Genomic DNA, 15,162 nt, shown 5'->3' on the forward strand with positions numbered 1-15,162 from the left:
GAAGGTAATCACTCAAATTTTGAGGAGTTTAGTTCTTCTTTTCTCTTGATTTCAACCGTTAATTGTGTATTAATTAATGAGATTAAGTTTTTGGCTATTCCGGTTCTTATTAACTCTTGCATCTTGTTTAAACTACGAGTTGTTATTGAGGACATGGAGGTTGAAGAGGCGAATGCAACAAATAGTAACCCAACTATTACCCACCCTGTGGCCATTATGATGAGTGCTATATGAACTTATGCATAAACATGATGATAACCCAACTATAGTAAGCATATAACCAAAGTAGACAATGAACAATATAATTAAGAACATAAATAATGAATAGAATAATGTCATATCTATTGTAACTAGGAAAACATATACACAAATATAAAAGAGAGGTTACAAGGGTTTATTGAGCAACGCTCTTAATAGATCCAGAAACCAAGCAAAGCTTGCGTCCCTCTACTCCTAGCCTACGTAGCTATGCCCTAGAATATGGTGGAGCTCTTAGGAGATTATGGTTTCTGGCCCTAATGACTTAATCAAATGACTTGATGTCTTCAGCCTAGGGGGTAGGGGCTTGCTTATATAGACCAGTGGGATGAACCAGAGCCCTTGGATCAAATCGGCTTAAGCAACGGTGTAGATGTGATCTTCAAGGCAGTGGAGACCTGATGTGATGAGGTAGCTGGTAGGTGGGACCATGCTAGGTCGGGTAACCTGGGGGTGGGGTCAGCCGACCCTACCCTATGCCTGGTAGGCACCACCTTCCGAGGGTCGCCTTCTTGTGTATTTTAGATTCTTCTTGAGTTGGTGCCATGATATGGAATATTCTTTTAAGCCTAATGTCCTTGACATCTCCTCCTCTTTTTCCTGATAAACCCTTTTAGAAATACAGATTCACCAATAAATCCTTTTAGAAACACAGATTCACCAAAACTATAGAATAGTGTCAGTTTAAACCATATTCTTTGTAGGTAATACCTTTTATGCCATTTTCCATGTTTGGTTGATGGTTTATTTTAGTAGTTATCTGTCGTCAACATACACTAACTCTGGCCTCTCTCTAGATGTTTTCGCTAAGTGGAATTTGACATTTCTTATGCTAAGGGATGTCGTGTATTATAAGCTGGCTTTTGAGAGGCTCAAGTCTTATGAGCACAACATGTATGAGCACATTTATCCTTCACCTCAGGACCATGAGAATGCACAAACTTTTCACCTTTTTTTGAATTTTTTATGACCTTACTGAGTTATTATCTGGTACTACTTCCTATCTAATAGTAAATCTAGTTTCTATGATAATATACTTATGCTCAATGCTTGGTGTCGTAATAATGATCCAACTATTAGTCAAATGGCCATTGTTATGATCAAAGTCTAATACTCCCTCCATATCATGAAGGTAGACGTTTAGGATATGATTGTGGTAACCAAAAAGTGATTAATTAGAGGTTAACTTTCCATCTTTACCCTTATTAAATAGCAGTGTACGTGCTATCTAAACAACAAACTATCCTAGCTCAGTTGGCTTGCATTGCGTAGCTTGAGGCTGGTGTCCTCGGTTCAAACCCCCTAGGCAACATAATTTTTTGCATGCATTATGCATGGCACTGTAGCTCATGCACACGGCTGGGCAGCTGGTTTTTGCTTCGCGCGCTGCTGCTTTCACTTTCGCGCGCGGCACTGCTGCTCTTTGCTTTGCCGCCGGCGCTCGCCATTTTCACTTTAGAATTTCGGCTTTGAGTAGCCGGACGGTCGCTTGCCACTTCTATTTAAGACTAATGACATGCCTGTTTGCCTTGCCACGGTCGTTTGTACATTGCTTAGCTTGCATTTGCTTCCATCTACTGCTTGCCTTGCTTGCTTATTAGTAAATGCGACATGGCTGATTCCTTCTTTGGCTTTGATCTCAACGTTCGTTTAGAGGACGATGACGACAACAACAATGTCTTTGATTTGAACGAGCCTGCCGAAGATGACGACCATGGCAATGGTACTACATTTTCTTCTCTTGTGCATATCTAAAACAACTTTTTTTACTAGCATGTTCTTCTCTCGTTGCTGAACGTGTATGTTCTTCTTCTTTTTATAGGATTCAATTTGAACTTGCCACTAGATGAGTCAGGCTCGACGGAGTCGGGCACCATGTCGATGGAGTCAGGCTCGACAGAATCTGGCACCTTGTCGATGGAGTCCGGCACCATGTCAACGGAGTCCGACACCTCCTCTTCCATGCCCAAAGCCTCGACAGTGTCCAGCACGACAGAGCCTGGCATCTCGAGCGCGACAACAGACTCCGATGAGGCCGCGACGTCCTGCTGCGATGAGCGTGTAGGCAAGCGAGTGGCGAGCATGCGGTGCGCGGCGAGTGGCGAGCGCGATGTCCTGCTGCGACAAGCGTGTAGGCAAGCGAGTGGCGGGCGTGCGGCGAGCAGCGAGCGTGCGGCGAGCGGCCATCGGGCGGCGAGCAGCCAGCACGCGGCGAGCGCGATCACAGGCGAGGGAGCCATCAGTGGACCACCAAGAATGGCAGAGGAAGATGGAGATGAACTAACACAATCGCATGGAGGGATTAAAGAAGGAGGCTACGCGCGTGCTTAGCTTTGAATGCTAGGCAAGGACCGATGAGTGCACGCATGTATTAATGCTGCGTCGAAGCTGAACAGCCGGGGGCAAACAAGTCCGGTTTTGATCTCAAGCACTCAGAACGTCAACTAACGTGAAATTAGCACCAAAGCCTAAAACGTCTACCTTCATGATATGGAGGGAGTAAGTATTAAAATAAGTCCAATGTTGCACTCGTTGTAAATGTTCTTGATCCTAGGTACAAGAGAAAAATTATTGAACTTTACTTGAGATGGTAGTATAGAAATTTCTATCAAAGTTTAAGTTGACAAGTTTAATATTGTGATTAAGAATATGTATCAATTATATGCTATTACTGCTCCAACTTCAAAACATAGAGCATCTATGGCTGCATTAGCTACACACTAGATTAGGGACTATATAGTTGAAGAACCTCATAACTTTCTATACGACAATGAATCAAGTGACCTTGATATGGATGAATCAAAATGAATAAGATATATGTTTCTATAGTTGTACTGTCTTTTCCTTTTAATAAATTACCTGTAGGGGCGAAAGCCCCTCCAGTTCTCTCAAAAAAAAAATACTTAGAAAAACCAACCTCAAAGCTTTTGAAGGCCCGTTAGCATACATTTGATGTTTTGGCATTGTGGAAAACTCAAAGAGATGAAATACCTATGGTTTCTAGACTTGTCGATGTGTTGGTCCTCCAAGCATCCACAATTGCTTTTGTATCTTCATTTAATGTTGGAGGTTGTGTAGTTGATATTTTTAAAGTATTGAAAAAGTACTGAAGTTTTTTCCTACCATGTGTTTGGATACAATATACATTTTTGTTTTCTATAAACCACGACATTGTCAAAGCCGTAGTCTTTTTGTGTTTTATGTTTAGTTTCTACCCACAAATTGTCACTATTTGCTATAAAAATTTGCCACACTTGTCTAAGGGTAAGCGATCAAAATATTTACCACACCTTTGTAAGTCAAAGGACACCTCTACTATTGGCTTATGAGCTAGATCTAAGCATATTGTTTCTGTTATTTGTATTAACGGCTACTCTAGGGAAAATGTTTTTATGTGGTGCTAATGATTTAATAACTATCCTTGTAGCTCTAGAATATTTCAGTTTATGTTCCTACCTATTATCTTGATATACCAAGAGAGATCTACGGTCTAATGAGGCTACTATAAAATATTTACTCATGGGTGGGGCAAGCTCTTCTCATATTTTAATTAGAGAGAGAGAGAGAGAGCTATCTGTTGACCTAGTCTTTTGAACATACTCAAGATCATATGAGATTATCATGTGGGCCTATTATACTATGAGCTACTCCATATGTCCCACAAAGAGTGTCATTCTCATTTTCAAGAGGTCAAACATTCTAACTTTGACGAACTATATATAAAAGAATATTAATATTTATAATACATTATTAGTATCATTAGATGAATTGCTGAATATATTTTTATAATAAATTTTATGAAGTGATGCAAATGTTTGACCAAAACACATCCCATAATGTCATTGTTTTTGGGATGGAGGAAGTATGTGCTAAAAGTTGTTGCCATTAGAGAAGTTGTGTTATAAATATTAACTAGCTCATATTGTTAAAGGGTGCCCTAAGAGAACCTTATCATAGTTTTCTGATTCATTGACATGTGCAAACCTAATTTAAGGGAAGGGAAGCTTGCCTCACTGTAGTGGTAACGAAACCTCAAAATTGGTCAAGCTTGTCTAACTTTAAGAGGTTGTTTGGTTAGACGATTTGAGCCCGTCACCGCTTCATAGTGTGAATGGATTACGGTGACTGCCGTTAGAACGGACCGGCCTCTAAATAGATGGTAGCGTGAATAGATACAACATACTATATCTCTGCTACTCCTCTCGTAGCGCCATCCACTCTGTTCTCGGAGTCACCTCTGCTGCCCCCATTGTCCCCCTATGTGCACATCCAACCAAACAAGTCATGTTAATCATTTCCCTGTAAAGATTGGCACTAGTTTCATGTTCCAATTTACGTTGTCGTTGCCAGCGCCGAAACAAATAGCACCTAAGTGTGACAAGGTGACAAGTTATGTGGCTAGCAACCAAAAAACCCATTACAAACTCCACTCGATGCTTCTTTTCTATAACCATGCCTTTGCATGTTTTTGGCTTATATAAAGCTACAACTTTTTTTATATCATAGTTTTCTAAAACTACATCAGCCTCTATTTTTTTTCTTTATTTACAAGCCACTTTTGTTGTGATAAATTTTTCTCTATCAAAAAGATCACATCCATACTTATCAAAAAGTATGTGCATTAATTAATCACATCCATACTTATCAAAAAGATCAGATCAGATTTATTTTCAACTAAAAAATTAGAAAGCCATCCTTAGGCAGCTCTAGGGAAAATTTAATGTAATGAAAATATGCAATCTCGTCATAGAGACACAAAACTATCACGTCAGTTGCTATTGCTAGAGTACAGTTACTTGTAGCTGCATATTTATTTTCCTCCCTAGCTTGTATCAACAATACTCGTAGCCATTAAGTTTGTAGACGTCCTTGGTGTGCTATTTTTCTCATCAATCAAAACAAAAAAATAAATAAAGTACCAAAAAGAACCTCACGTCCCACGCTTCTCACACCCGCTCTCGCGCGCTGCCCGCGGCTGCCCCGCGCTACTTATGCCGGACTCTCGTCACTGATGACTGATCTGGTCCCCGGACACCACACCACCTCTCCAGCCGCCCTTCTGGTCCGGGCCTCCTCCTCGTACCTCGCCAGCGCGGGGGGGCCATGGGCCGCCGTAGGTTCCGGCTCGCCGACATGATGCCCAACTCCTGGTTCTACAAGCTCCGCGACATGCGCCGCCAGCGGGGTCACCCACCTGCCACTGGCGGCGGCGGGGTGGCGAGCGCAGCAATGCTGCCGTCGTCGTCGCCGCCGCCGCCGCAGAGGGGGGCAAGAAGGTCCGCCACGAGGCCTGCGTCCCCGAGGCGCGGGTCCGTGGCGCTCCCGCACAGGACGTCGTACTATTACCCCACCCGGGACCGGGAGCTCCCGGCGCCGGAGCCGAAGGACGCTGCCACGGAGGAGGACCGGCAGCACCGGCAGCTCCTCCCCCAGCACCAGCAGCAGTCGCCGCCGAGGTGCTCCAGGAGGCGGCACAGGGTGGGCGCCGTCAGGGTTGGGCGCGGGCTGGAGGCTCCAACCGGGGCGCGCCGGCGGCGGGACATGTACGTCGGGCGCGACGGCAGCGATGACGAGGACGACGACGTCGACGAGGTCCGGAGGCCGGCGGTGATTGCGGCATCGGATTACAGCGTGAGCGGCAAGGTGATCGCGTCAGAAACGGACATCGTCATCGACCTCTGCTCCGAGAGCACCGCCGAGCGGGTGCTCCGCCCGATCGTGACGAGGCCGGCGATGAGGGAGGTGGTCCGGTACGAGCTGAAGGAGACGCACGTCGTCGACGTCGCCGACACAACGACGCCGGCAGGCGGCAGCTCTGCCTCGGAGCAGGGGAGCAACAAGTCCCACCCGAGGCGGCCGTCCGTGTCCGTGGGGCGCCGCCTCAGGACGCGCGTCAACAGCCCGCGGCTGGCGTCCACCACCACCAGGTCGTCCAGGAAGAGCATCAGCAAGCCGACAACCCCGGGGGCGTCGCCACGGCGGAAGACGACGACGCCAGCACCGCCGGCGCCTCTCGCGGAGAGCTTCGCGGTGGTGAAGTCGTCGGCGAACCCGAGGCGGGACTTCCGCGAGTCGATGGAGGAGATGATCGCGGAGAAGGGCATCCGCGACGCCGCCGACCTGGAGGACCTACTGGCCTGCTACCTCGCCCTCAACGCCGCCGAGCACCACGACCTCATCGTGGAGGTGTTCGAGGAGATCTGGTCCAGCCTCGCCGTCGCCGGCGCTAACCCATGAACCGAAACGACGGCCAGGAATGAGCTGAGGTCATCGATCATTCGTCGTCGTCCTCCCGCTGTATGCACTGCATGCTCGATCAGTACATTCATTTCCAGTTCCAGCAGCGGATTATTAACTAGCTTTAGCCTTTAGTTCCTTGACTTGTTATTGATGATTGCAATCACAAAACTCCACAAGGAAACTCGACAAAGAGAAAAAAAAAAAAGGAAGACATCGTCATCTTGGTTCGATCTGCGAAAGTTTTTGGTTCTTTACTTGCTCGGTGATCGTGTGATTCTTCTCCTGGGATCGCGTGCGTGGTGCTCGCTGCTTTCTTGAGCGTTTTTTTCTCCTTGAGCGTTACCAGCGTGAACAGTGGCTAGTAGAAGGGCTGTTGTGGTCTGCACTAGACATCATCACCATCACCACGTATTAATTACAGATTTACAGTTTACTTTGAGATCTGAAATTAAATCCAGGTGAATCGGCCGAATCGTAGAGTACAGCGATTATTTTAATGTGCCGTAAGATTTAATGTGACGGAGAATCTTGAAAAAATTTTGAGAACTAAACAAAGCCCCATAGATCTGTGGGCGAATGTTTGTTGCATCCCTACCTGCTGGCTACCTGGAAGATAACAACGTCTCGCGCTTCGTACCTGTGGGCTGTGGCTCTGGACCCGGAGACAAAATAACGACCGTATGCAGGGGCGCCCACACTGGAAGCAATAGTAGCATACGCTCGCCAAAATACTACTGTACAGTCCAGCTCAATATAATCGAGTGTGTGTCTTGGAGTTTTACTCTCTGTTCTTGTACATTGGACAGTAGCGTATCCTTGTGGTCTCTGTTTTGTCTGCGCCGTAGAAGCGCCACCAGCTAGCTCCTGTAAGCCCTATTTAGTTCACGTCCAAAAATTTTTTATCAATCTCTCATCAAATATTTGGACACAACATAAAAACCGTAAGACAAATCTTTTAAGTCTAATTAGTTCATGATTAATCATAATTGTTATAATAACACATATACTATTGATGGATTAATTAAGCTTAATAAGTTCGTCTCATGATTTTTAAACGAGTTATGTAGTTAGTTTTTCAATTAATATTTAATCATTTATTCTGATAACTCATAAAATATTTGATATGACATCAAAAATATTTTAGTTACGAAGGCCGTAGGAAAGTGGCAGAAGCTGTCACAGCACTACTGCCCAGCGAGTCCTGGTTATGACAGTCGAAGCTTGAGGTGCTAGCTAGGCGATCACCAGCATCTTCTTGGTCCTTACAGGAGACAGACTGTGGCTACAACTTCTTGTGACTCTGATTCCTACTACAGTTCCGAGTCTGTACTCGCTCTCATTTTTAGATTCTGGATTCTAGACACTGGCCTTGTTTAGATGCAAAAAAAAAATAGATTTTGATATTGTAATATTTTCGTTTTTATTTGATAAATATTATCCAATTATAAAGTAACTAGGTTTAAAAAATTTGTCTCGCGATTTACAAGCAAACTGTGCAATTAGTTTTTGTTTTTATCTATATTTAATGTTCCATGCATATGTTCCAAAATTTGGTGTGACGGGAAATCTTAAAAAGTACCATAGCGAACACCGCACGCGCAGTGTAGGGTTGAAAATGGACGGTCTTTGTTTACTTAAGGTCTCTTAAGAAAACGATCAGGTTCAGGCTTAGTGGCTTATTGTCACTGTTCATTTATTATAACTTGATGAGGTAAAGTTGCTTGTGTCGCTGTGTGGTGCCCATCTGGCCCAGGAGGCCAGGACGCATGGACAGCGGCCGGTCCACCGACCACCGGTGCCGCAGCGACGCAGGACGGCAGGAGAAGGGCATGGGATGCTGCCACTCGAATTGCACGAGGAGCCCGGCGCTAGTTCTGTGATTAAGACCCACACGTGCTACGAATTCTGCTTACGGTTGGGGTTAAGATGGAGTGATCGAGTGCCTAGCCTTGCGACCATCCACTGAGGAAATACCATCAGCCTGAAAATGAAAAAAAATTCAGGCGACGAACACACGCTGCTGGTATGGTAAACAAAAACTCTCCACAGGAAAAAGCAGCACGAAGCAGACAAACAAATTCCACAGTCCCCCATGGAGTTGCGGAGACTGAACAGCTTGTACGGGCCTTCCCCTCGTGTGGCTCCTGCCAAACCGTCCCGTCACTCGAGTCCGTACATGAACATGAACACTCTGCTCGAGCCTTGGACCCGTGCGTTTGGCCGGGGGTGGTGCCCGAGTCAACACACACGTGTACCACTGTACGTGCAAGCTGCGGCAGCAGCGAGCTACTAGCAGCGAGAAAAGCCAGGCGCTCTGTGAATCTGTGATCTCTCTCTGAGTCAGAGCGCACCAGTGTGTGCGCAGGCCAGAGGCCGCCGCTGGCCGGCGAAGCTTCCGTCGAGCCAGCGGTCACTCGGCAGCGCCATGGCAGACCGGCTCGCAGGGGAGTGTCACCCGCGTCTCTTTGACGAAGCAGCCATTGCGGTGACCGCCGTCCATAGAAGGTCAGGGACAAGGACGGCTCTCGGTGACCACTTGCATGCAGACGAGCCGGTAGGTGACATGTCGCTCGTGGGTGGTGGCTGGCGCGCGCCCGTGCGGCCGTGGCGGCAGCCAGCGAGCCCGCTCTGCTCCGGGTGTGCGTGCGTGTGCGTGCGTGCGTGGATACGGACACCAGCGCACGGACCGATCCTCGCGAAAGGGACCCCGCGTTGTGCCGCGGATACGGGGTTGCTTTCACCGCGTCTCTTTGTAGCACAGCGCCGCGCAGCGTGGAGCGAGGCCAATGTAGAGGTGTATGCATGGCAAATTGGCAATCAAGCATGCATTCAAGAGACGGCGGTAGGGAGCTTGATTGCAAGAGAAACCTCAAGTCCAACAGGCAGTGCCGGCCCTAAGGGGATGGCAAGAGGTACGGCGGCCGAGGGGCCTCGCGGGATAGGGGCCGAAACCTAAGTATATAATACAACATATCCTTAAGCTATAATATTTGTTTATTAGCATATGCATATATATGGTGCAATGGTTTATTACTAAAAAAATCGTGAGTCAAACCACTAACGCCCATACATGAGTTGTCACACATCACGATCACGAGTCGTGATTTCTAGAATTTTGGTGAGACGGTGAGACCGCGAGGAGAGACGCAGCGACATCAGCGACACATTCACCAGTTCACCACGCGATCACGAGCTGCAATGAATAATACCAAAACCTCTGTGCCGAGTTCTAGCCTTCCAAAATCCAAACGGTACCGGCGACCAGCTGGTAGGGCTCGACGAGGACTACGACATGTGATGTTGGTTATTTACTTCTACCCTTTTATTTTTTATGATTTGTGAATCTTGGTTCTGTTCATGTCCCAATTGTTTAGACACTAGGTTTTTTTTTCTTGTTCAATTTTTGTCTAGTATTTTATACTCATATATTTATATTTTTCTTATAATTTAGGTTAGGTGTTAGAATTTTAGAATGTTACCTAAGAAACATTTGTCAGTGACTGTGAAAAAAAATGAAAAAGACAAGAAGAGCAATTTGTCTATATATGATTGGATTTGCTTTCCCTTTACGAAGAAATTAGCTTATATTATTATAAAATTTTATAGTTTAGGAGTCGTCGTGATGTATTCGCTAGAGGGCCCTCAAAATTATAGGACCGACACTGCCAACAGGGCAACAACAGATGTGAAGGGATGAAAACGGATCAGATACGGATGGATATCACCGATATCATATTTATTTTCATATTTCTGGTCGGATTCAGATTCGAATACGGATAATGTCAAACATGTCGAATAATATACAATTAGATATTGATATTATAAATATACGATTTAAGTATTCGGATACGGATACGATATCGGATGTTGGATATTCGGACTTGGATACGGATAAATCTAAACTCATTAAACGAATTCGATCTCGAATACGGTCGGAAAATATCCGTATCGTTTTCATCTGAGCAACTCCAGCAGGGCCCCTACTCAAGCCCTAATAGCTAAATATGGGTGTCCAGGCTAAAAATATTACTCCAGCAGGACTCCTACTCCAGACCCCATTCATGTTGGCCCAACAGGACAGCCCCCATCCTCCATCGCGTGAGCGCATGTTCCCTCTCTCTCTTCCCTTACATGTGCATGACACCCTACGGTAACCGCCTCGATGCTTTAATTGTGTCTGTGTCCAAAGGAAGACGAAAGAGGAAGAAGAAAAAGACAATGATGAGTGGGTCCCTTCTGTCATTCTCTCTGGAATAGGTATGGGGGCCTAAATTTGGATGTTACTGTTGGAGTTGAAGAAAAAAAGTTAAGTCCCAAAAAGTAGAAAGGACACCCAAATTAAAAGTAGAGTTCTAGTTTTGCGGGCTACTGCTGGAGTTGCTCTAAGACGATAAAATGTCGATAGAGAGAGAATGAAGAGGAGCAGATAATTTTAGTCGTATTTAGTTCTAGAAGGAAAAAATTTTGCGACGCTGTCCTTGCTTCTGGCCTTGCTTGGGCTATGGACAGCGGGAAAATAAAAGAGGAACAAACAAAGACTAATGATTGCAAAACACCACAGTCCACAGCGATTGGGCCATTGGGGGCGGGGGGGGACCCGAGATGGCAGCGAGCGGCCGCGCGGCGACACCAGCATTCAGCTTCCGCTCGCCTTCTTTTCTTTGGCGCCGTCCGCCCGCCGGTCCCAATCCCAACCGATCGATGCTTCGGGCCGGCTGGGTCGATTAGAGCGGACTCGCGCCGCGTTTGGTAGTAGTTTCGCTGCGCGACAAGCCGGCGACGGCGAGCGCCCCTCACCACCCCACCCATACGGCCGCCGCGGGTGTGCCTCGTTGCTCTGTTCGTCCACTAGCTCCTACGGAGTAGGGCACTGCCATCTTCTCAGGACGCGCTCGCTGCACCTGCACCGGCGGCCGCGAGTGGTTGGTAAAGCCCTACTGCCCCTAGGCCGAGAGCGAGAGATCGGCGGGTGCAGGGACAACAGTGGAAGGCGGCGCAATGATACAAGAGCTACACCGACGCCCGACGCTGCGGCTGCTGTTGATCCGTAAATTTGAGCAGCTAGGTATCAAACGATATATATACTCTATTCATATAGGATCGATTTAGAAGTCGATGATACGGCTTGCAAAACACAATTTTAACGTCTTATTTTTATAAAAATATTTATAAAAAAATAATATATATATATATATAAGTATTTTTCAAGACAAATTACATTTTAGAAACTCAATAATTTAAAGTTATTGATGATTTATATTTTTAATATTTGACTCAAATTTTATTCAAAATGACTTTTAAATCTTATACGAAGAGATTATAAAAAATATAATAGACAGGTTAAGACCGGTTTTGATCAAGTTCTCCTGTACGTACATGATAAATCGAAAGAATTGCCTCCTTGCCACTAAAACATGTAACAATCACTTCAATGATATAGAACTTTCTCGTTGCCATCCATTTAGAAATTTTATTCCCTCGTCCATATAGATAATTTGTTCCATTAAATGTCGTTGAGAGACCATAGCACCGTTACAGGCTGTTCATTATACAAAGACTAACTCAATGAGCACCGTTGATAACCAAATTTGATCACCTTTTTTATAGTCTGATAGTATGCTAAAGCAATTTATTTCATCATTTTTATCTCTAAGATATATTAAAAAAAAGGCATACTGGTTAGTGAGAACTAGTCACATCCGTGGTGCATTCTGCTGAGATGGATCCCCGAGCTTGCAAGCTGAAAAGCTATGCAATACCGCTAAAAGTTGAGCTAATTTGGCAGGGCTAATAAAGGGCTCCGGTTTCTCTTGCAGGGCAACTTTTCTGGCGAAGCTAAATTCGTCTGTAAACTATTTGGTGAATAAAAATAGCTCTATTGGCAGTTTGCATATTAAGGCCTTGTTTAGATCAAAAACTTTTTGAATTTTGACATTGTAGCACTTTCGTTTTTATTTGACAAACATTATCCAATCATGGAGCAACTAAGCTTAAAAAATTTGTCTCGTGATTTACAGGTAAATTGTACAATTAGTTATCTTTTTTATCTATATTTAATATTCCATGCATGTGCCGCAAGATTCGATGTGATGGAGAATCTTGTAAAGTTTGAGTTTTTGGGTGTGTATCTAAACAAGGCCTAAGTTTGAAGAGGAACAGAGGGAAACCATGTTTTTTTACAGCTTTAACTCCTCAATAAAAAAACGGCTCCAATCTAGCTACTCTTGGCTCCTTGCAAAGAGCTATTTTTTAGACTGTTACTCCTAGCTACTTTTTTTATTGGTCATTTAGCACAACTTCACGACAAGAGTCGCGGGAAGCCGAAGTCATACCAAAGGGGCTCTAAATTTTCTTTGATGCATTAGATTCTAATCCCTTCCAGGCTTCCACGCAACTTGCAATTACATAAATATACACTGTCTAAATATGTAAAAGAAAATCATTATATCTAAAAGAACTAAAATAACTTACATTAGAGACATTAATAAGTCGAAGACAAGTCATTGGGTCAAAAGCTAGGCCAACCCTTACTCTATCCATGAAATCTGTTTCCCAAAAATTTTCCACTAGAGTGTTCCCGTGCCTTAATTCTTGACATAAACATAGCCATACGACTAAGGGGACGTTTCGTTGGTCGCCGTTGTGCGCCACAACTAAATTTATTTAGCCACAGTTCTGACGCATATGTTTGGTTCGTTAAAAGCTTTAGGCTCGCCACCACTTTTTCACCTGAATGATGCAGAAAATCTCGCCACAGCTTAGGTGGTCGATTTCATCGCCTCAACTTTGGCTCACCACAGGAGCGTGTGGCGAAGTATGGCTCAAACCAAATAGGCTCTAAGTCACACTAATCTAATCCATCCTTATTAGACGTAGGCAAAAGTCGGGCCGAGCTGGGTTTGGGACGTGCCTGCATGTTTTGGACCTAAAATTTGTGCCTATGCTCATCAGTGGACAGGTTTGGTCCTTACATTTGGGCCATGCTCAAGTTGGGCGAGTCGCCTCCAAGTTTTCAGTGTAAAAAAACAAAAATGACAATAATATTTCGGACCAGGCCGGAGCCGAGAAAATTTTTCGGACAACAAGACGTCTACCCTAAGCCCTATCCAAAAAGACCAGCGGACCAAGACAAGCACGGTGGAGTCGGGCCAGAGCAGGTTAGTTTTGCTCAGGTCTATTCCTTGTGCTTTACATTGCTACCATTAGCAAGTCGTGATGAACCTACACATATCTGGCTAACTATGGTTTGTTCTTGATTTTATATTACAGTACTAAAACTTCTTTTTATTTTCTTGTGTTTGTGCACTTGTTGTTTTCTCCCCCAAATGAGTAGAGTGGCTCTTGATTGAAGATTTAAGTTTATAGCTTGATTGCTAAGGCCCCTGTTTAGTTACTCACCCAAAAATTTTTCATCCATCCCATCGAATCTTTAACACATGCATGAAACATTAAATGTAGATAAAAAAAATAAACCAATTACAGTTTGGTTGAAAATCGCGAGACAAATTTTTTAAACCTAGTTACTCCATGATTAGCCTTAAGTGCTACAATAACCCACATGTGCTAATGATAGATTAATTATACTTAATAGATTTGTCTTGCAGTTTTCTGACGAGCTATGTAATTTGTTTTTTTTATTAGTTTCTAAAAACTCTTCCCGACATCTTTCCGACACATCCGATGTGATTTTTTCATCCTCAATCTAAACAGGGCTTAAAAAAAACTATGAGAGCTCAGCAGCAGCAAGAGACTTCCAAAGAGACACGAGAAAGTAATTCAGCCGTGTTTGGATTCAGGAGATAAAATTTAATCCGTGTCACATCGGAGATTCGTAAGAGGACTAAACATGAGCTAATTATAAAAGTAATTGCACTGGAGTAGACTAATTAACAAGACAAATCAATTAAGTCTAATTAATCTATCATTAGTAAATGTTTACTATATCACCATATTATCAAACCATGGACTAGTTAGGCTTACTAGATTATAATTAGTCTATGTTTAATGTACCTAATTAGGCCTTGTTTAGTTCAAAAAAAATGTTGCAAAAAATTTTAGATTCCCCATCACATCAATCAGGCCTAAATCTAAGTTTGTTTACGTGCTAAGTAGTGTGTTTGTAGATGATAAGATCTAAATGAGGCGTCAAAAAGGAATGAGACTGAGCCAACCTCAGGAGCCTCTACGAAGGAAAATAAGGACATCATGTTTGGCTTGAGGGTGCAATAATGACATAATAATTTTTAGCTCATGATAAAGTCATGCTAAAATAGAGTAGAGGCTTAAATAGAGATCTTACTGCTAGCGTGGCCATGCTGGATGCCAGGACGAGTTTAACCATGCCAAGGGTGGACCGCCAGAGACAATCCGGTTAGAGTTGGTGATGACTGACGAACACAAAAAACAAACTTAAAATCTCATGCTTCAACATCAGATTATACAAGATACTCCAATCCACCACGCCGGATATGTCAGGCCCGCCCTATAGAGGCTATGGAAGGTGACCAGGGAGATGCTTCAAAATCGAAATATACATTGCATACAACCAAAGAAAAAGCAGCCAACTTGAACCAACCAAAGTGCAGACCTGACTAGCTATATGTGAATTGTATATTGCAGACATATTGTATACCAACAGAGTAGGAACAAAGGTGGTCCACCATA

The 15,162-nt window shown here is 44.3% G+C and overlaps 1 protein-coding gene across 1 annotated transcript; it reads left to right on the forward strand.

Moving 5' to 3' along the window:
• LOC8076998 (transcription repressor OFP4) lies at positions 5,152-6,726 on the forward strand. Its single transcript, XM_002439912.2, has one exon. It carries the CDS (start codon positions 5,362-5,364, stop codon positions 6,493-6,495), a length of 1,134 nt encoding a protein of 377 aa, XP_002439957.1. The 5' UTR covers positions 5,152-5,361; the 3' UTR covers positions 6,496-6,726.

This window comes from Sorghum bicolor, chromosome 9 (assembly GCF_000003195.3).
Source record: "Sorghum bicolor cultivar BTx623 chromosome 9, Sorghum_bicolor_NCBIv3, whole genome shotgun sequence".
Lineage (NCBI taxonomy): Eukaryota > Viridiplantae > Streptophyta > Magnoliopsida > Poales > Poaceae > Sorghum > Sorghum bicolor.

Coding starts and splice junctions, on each gene's coding strand:
- LOC8076998 (XM_002439912.2), top strand. CDS start 5,362: ATGGGCCGCCGTAGGTTCCGGCTCGCCGACATGATGCCCAACTCCTGG.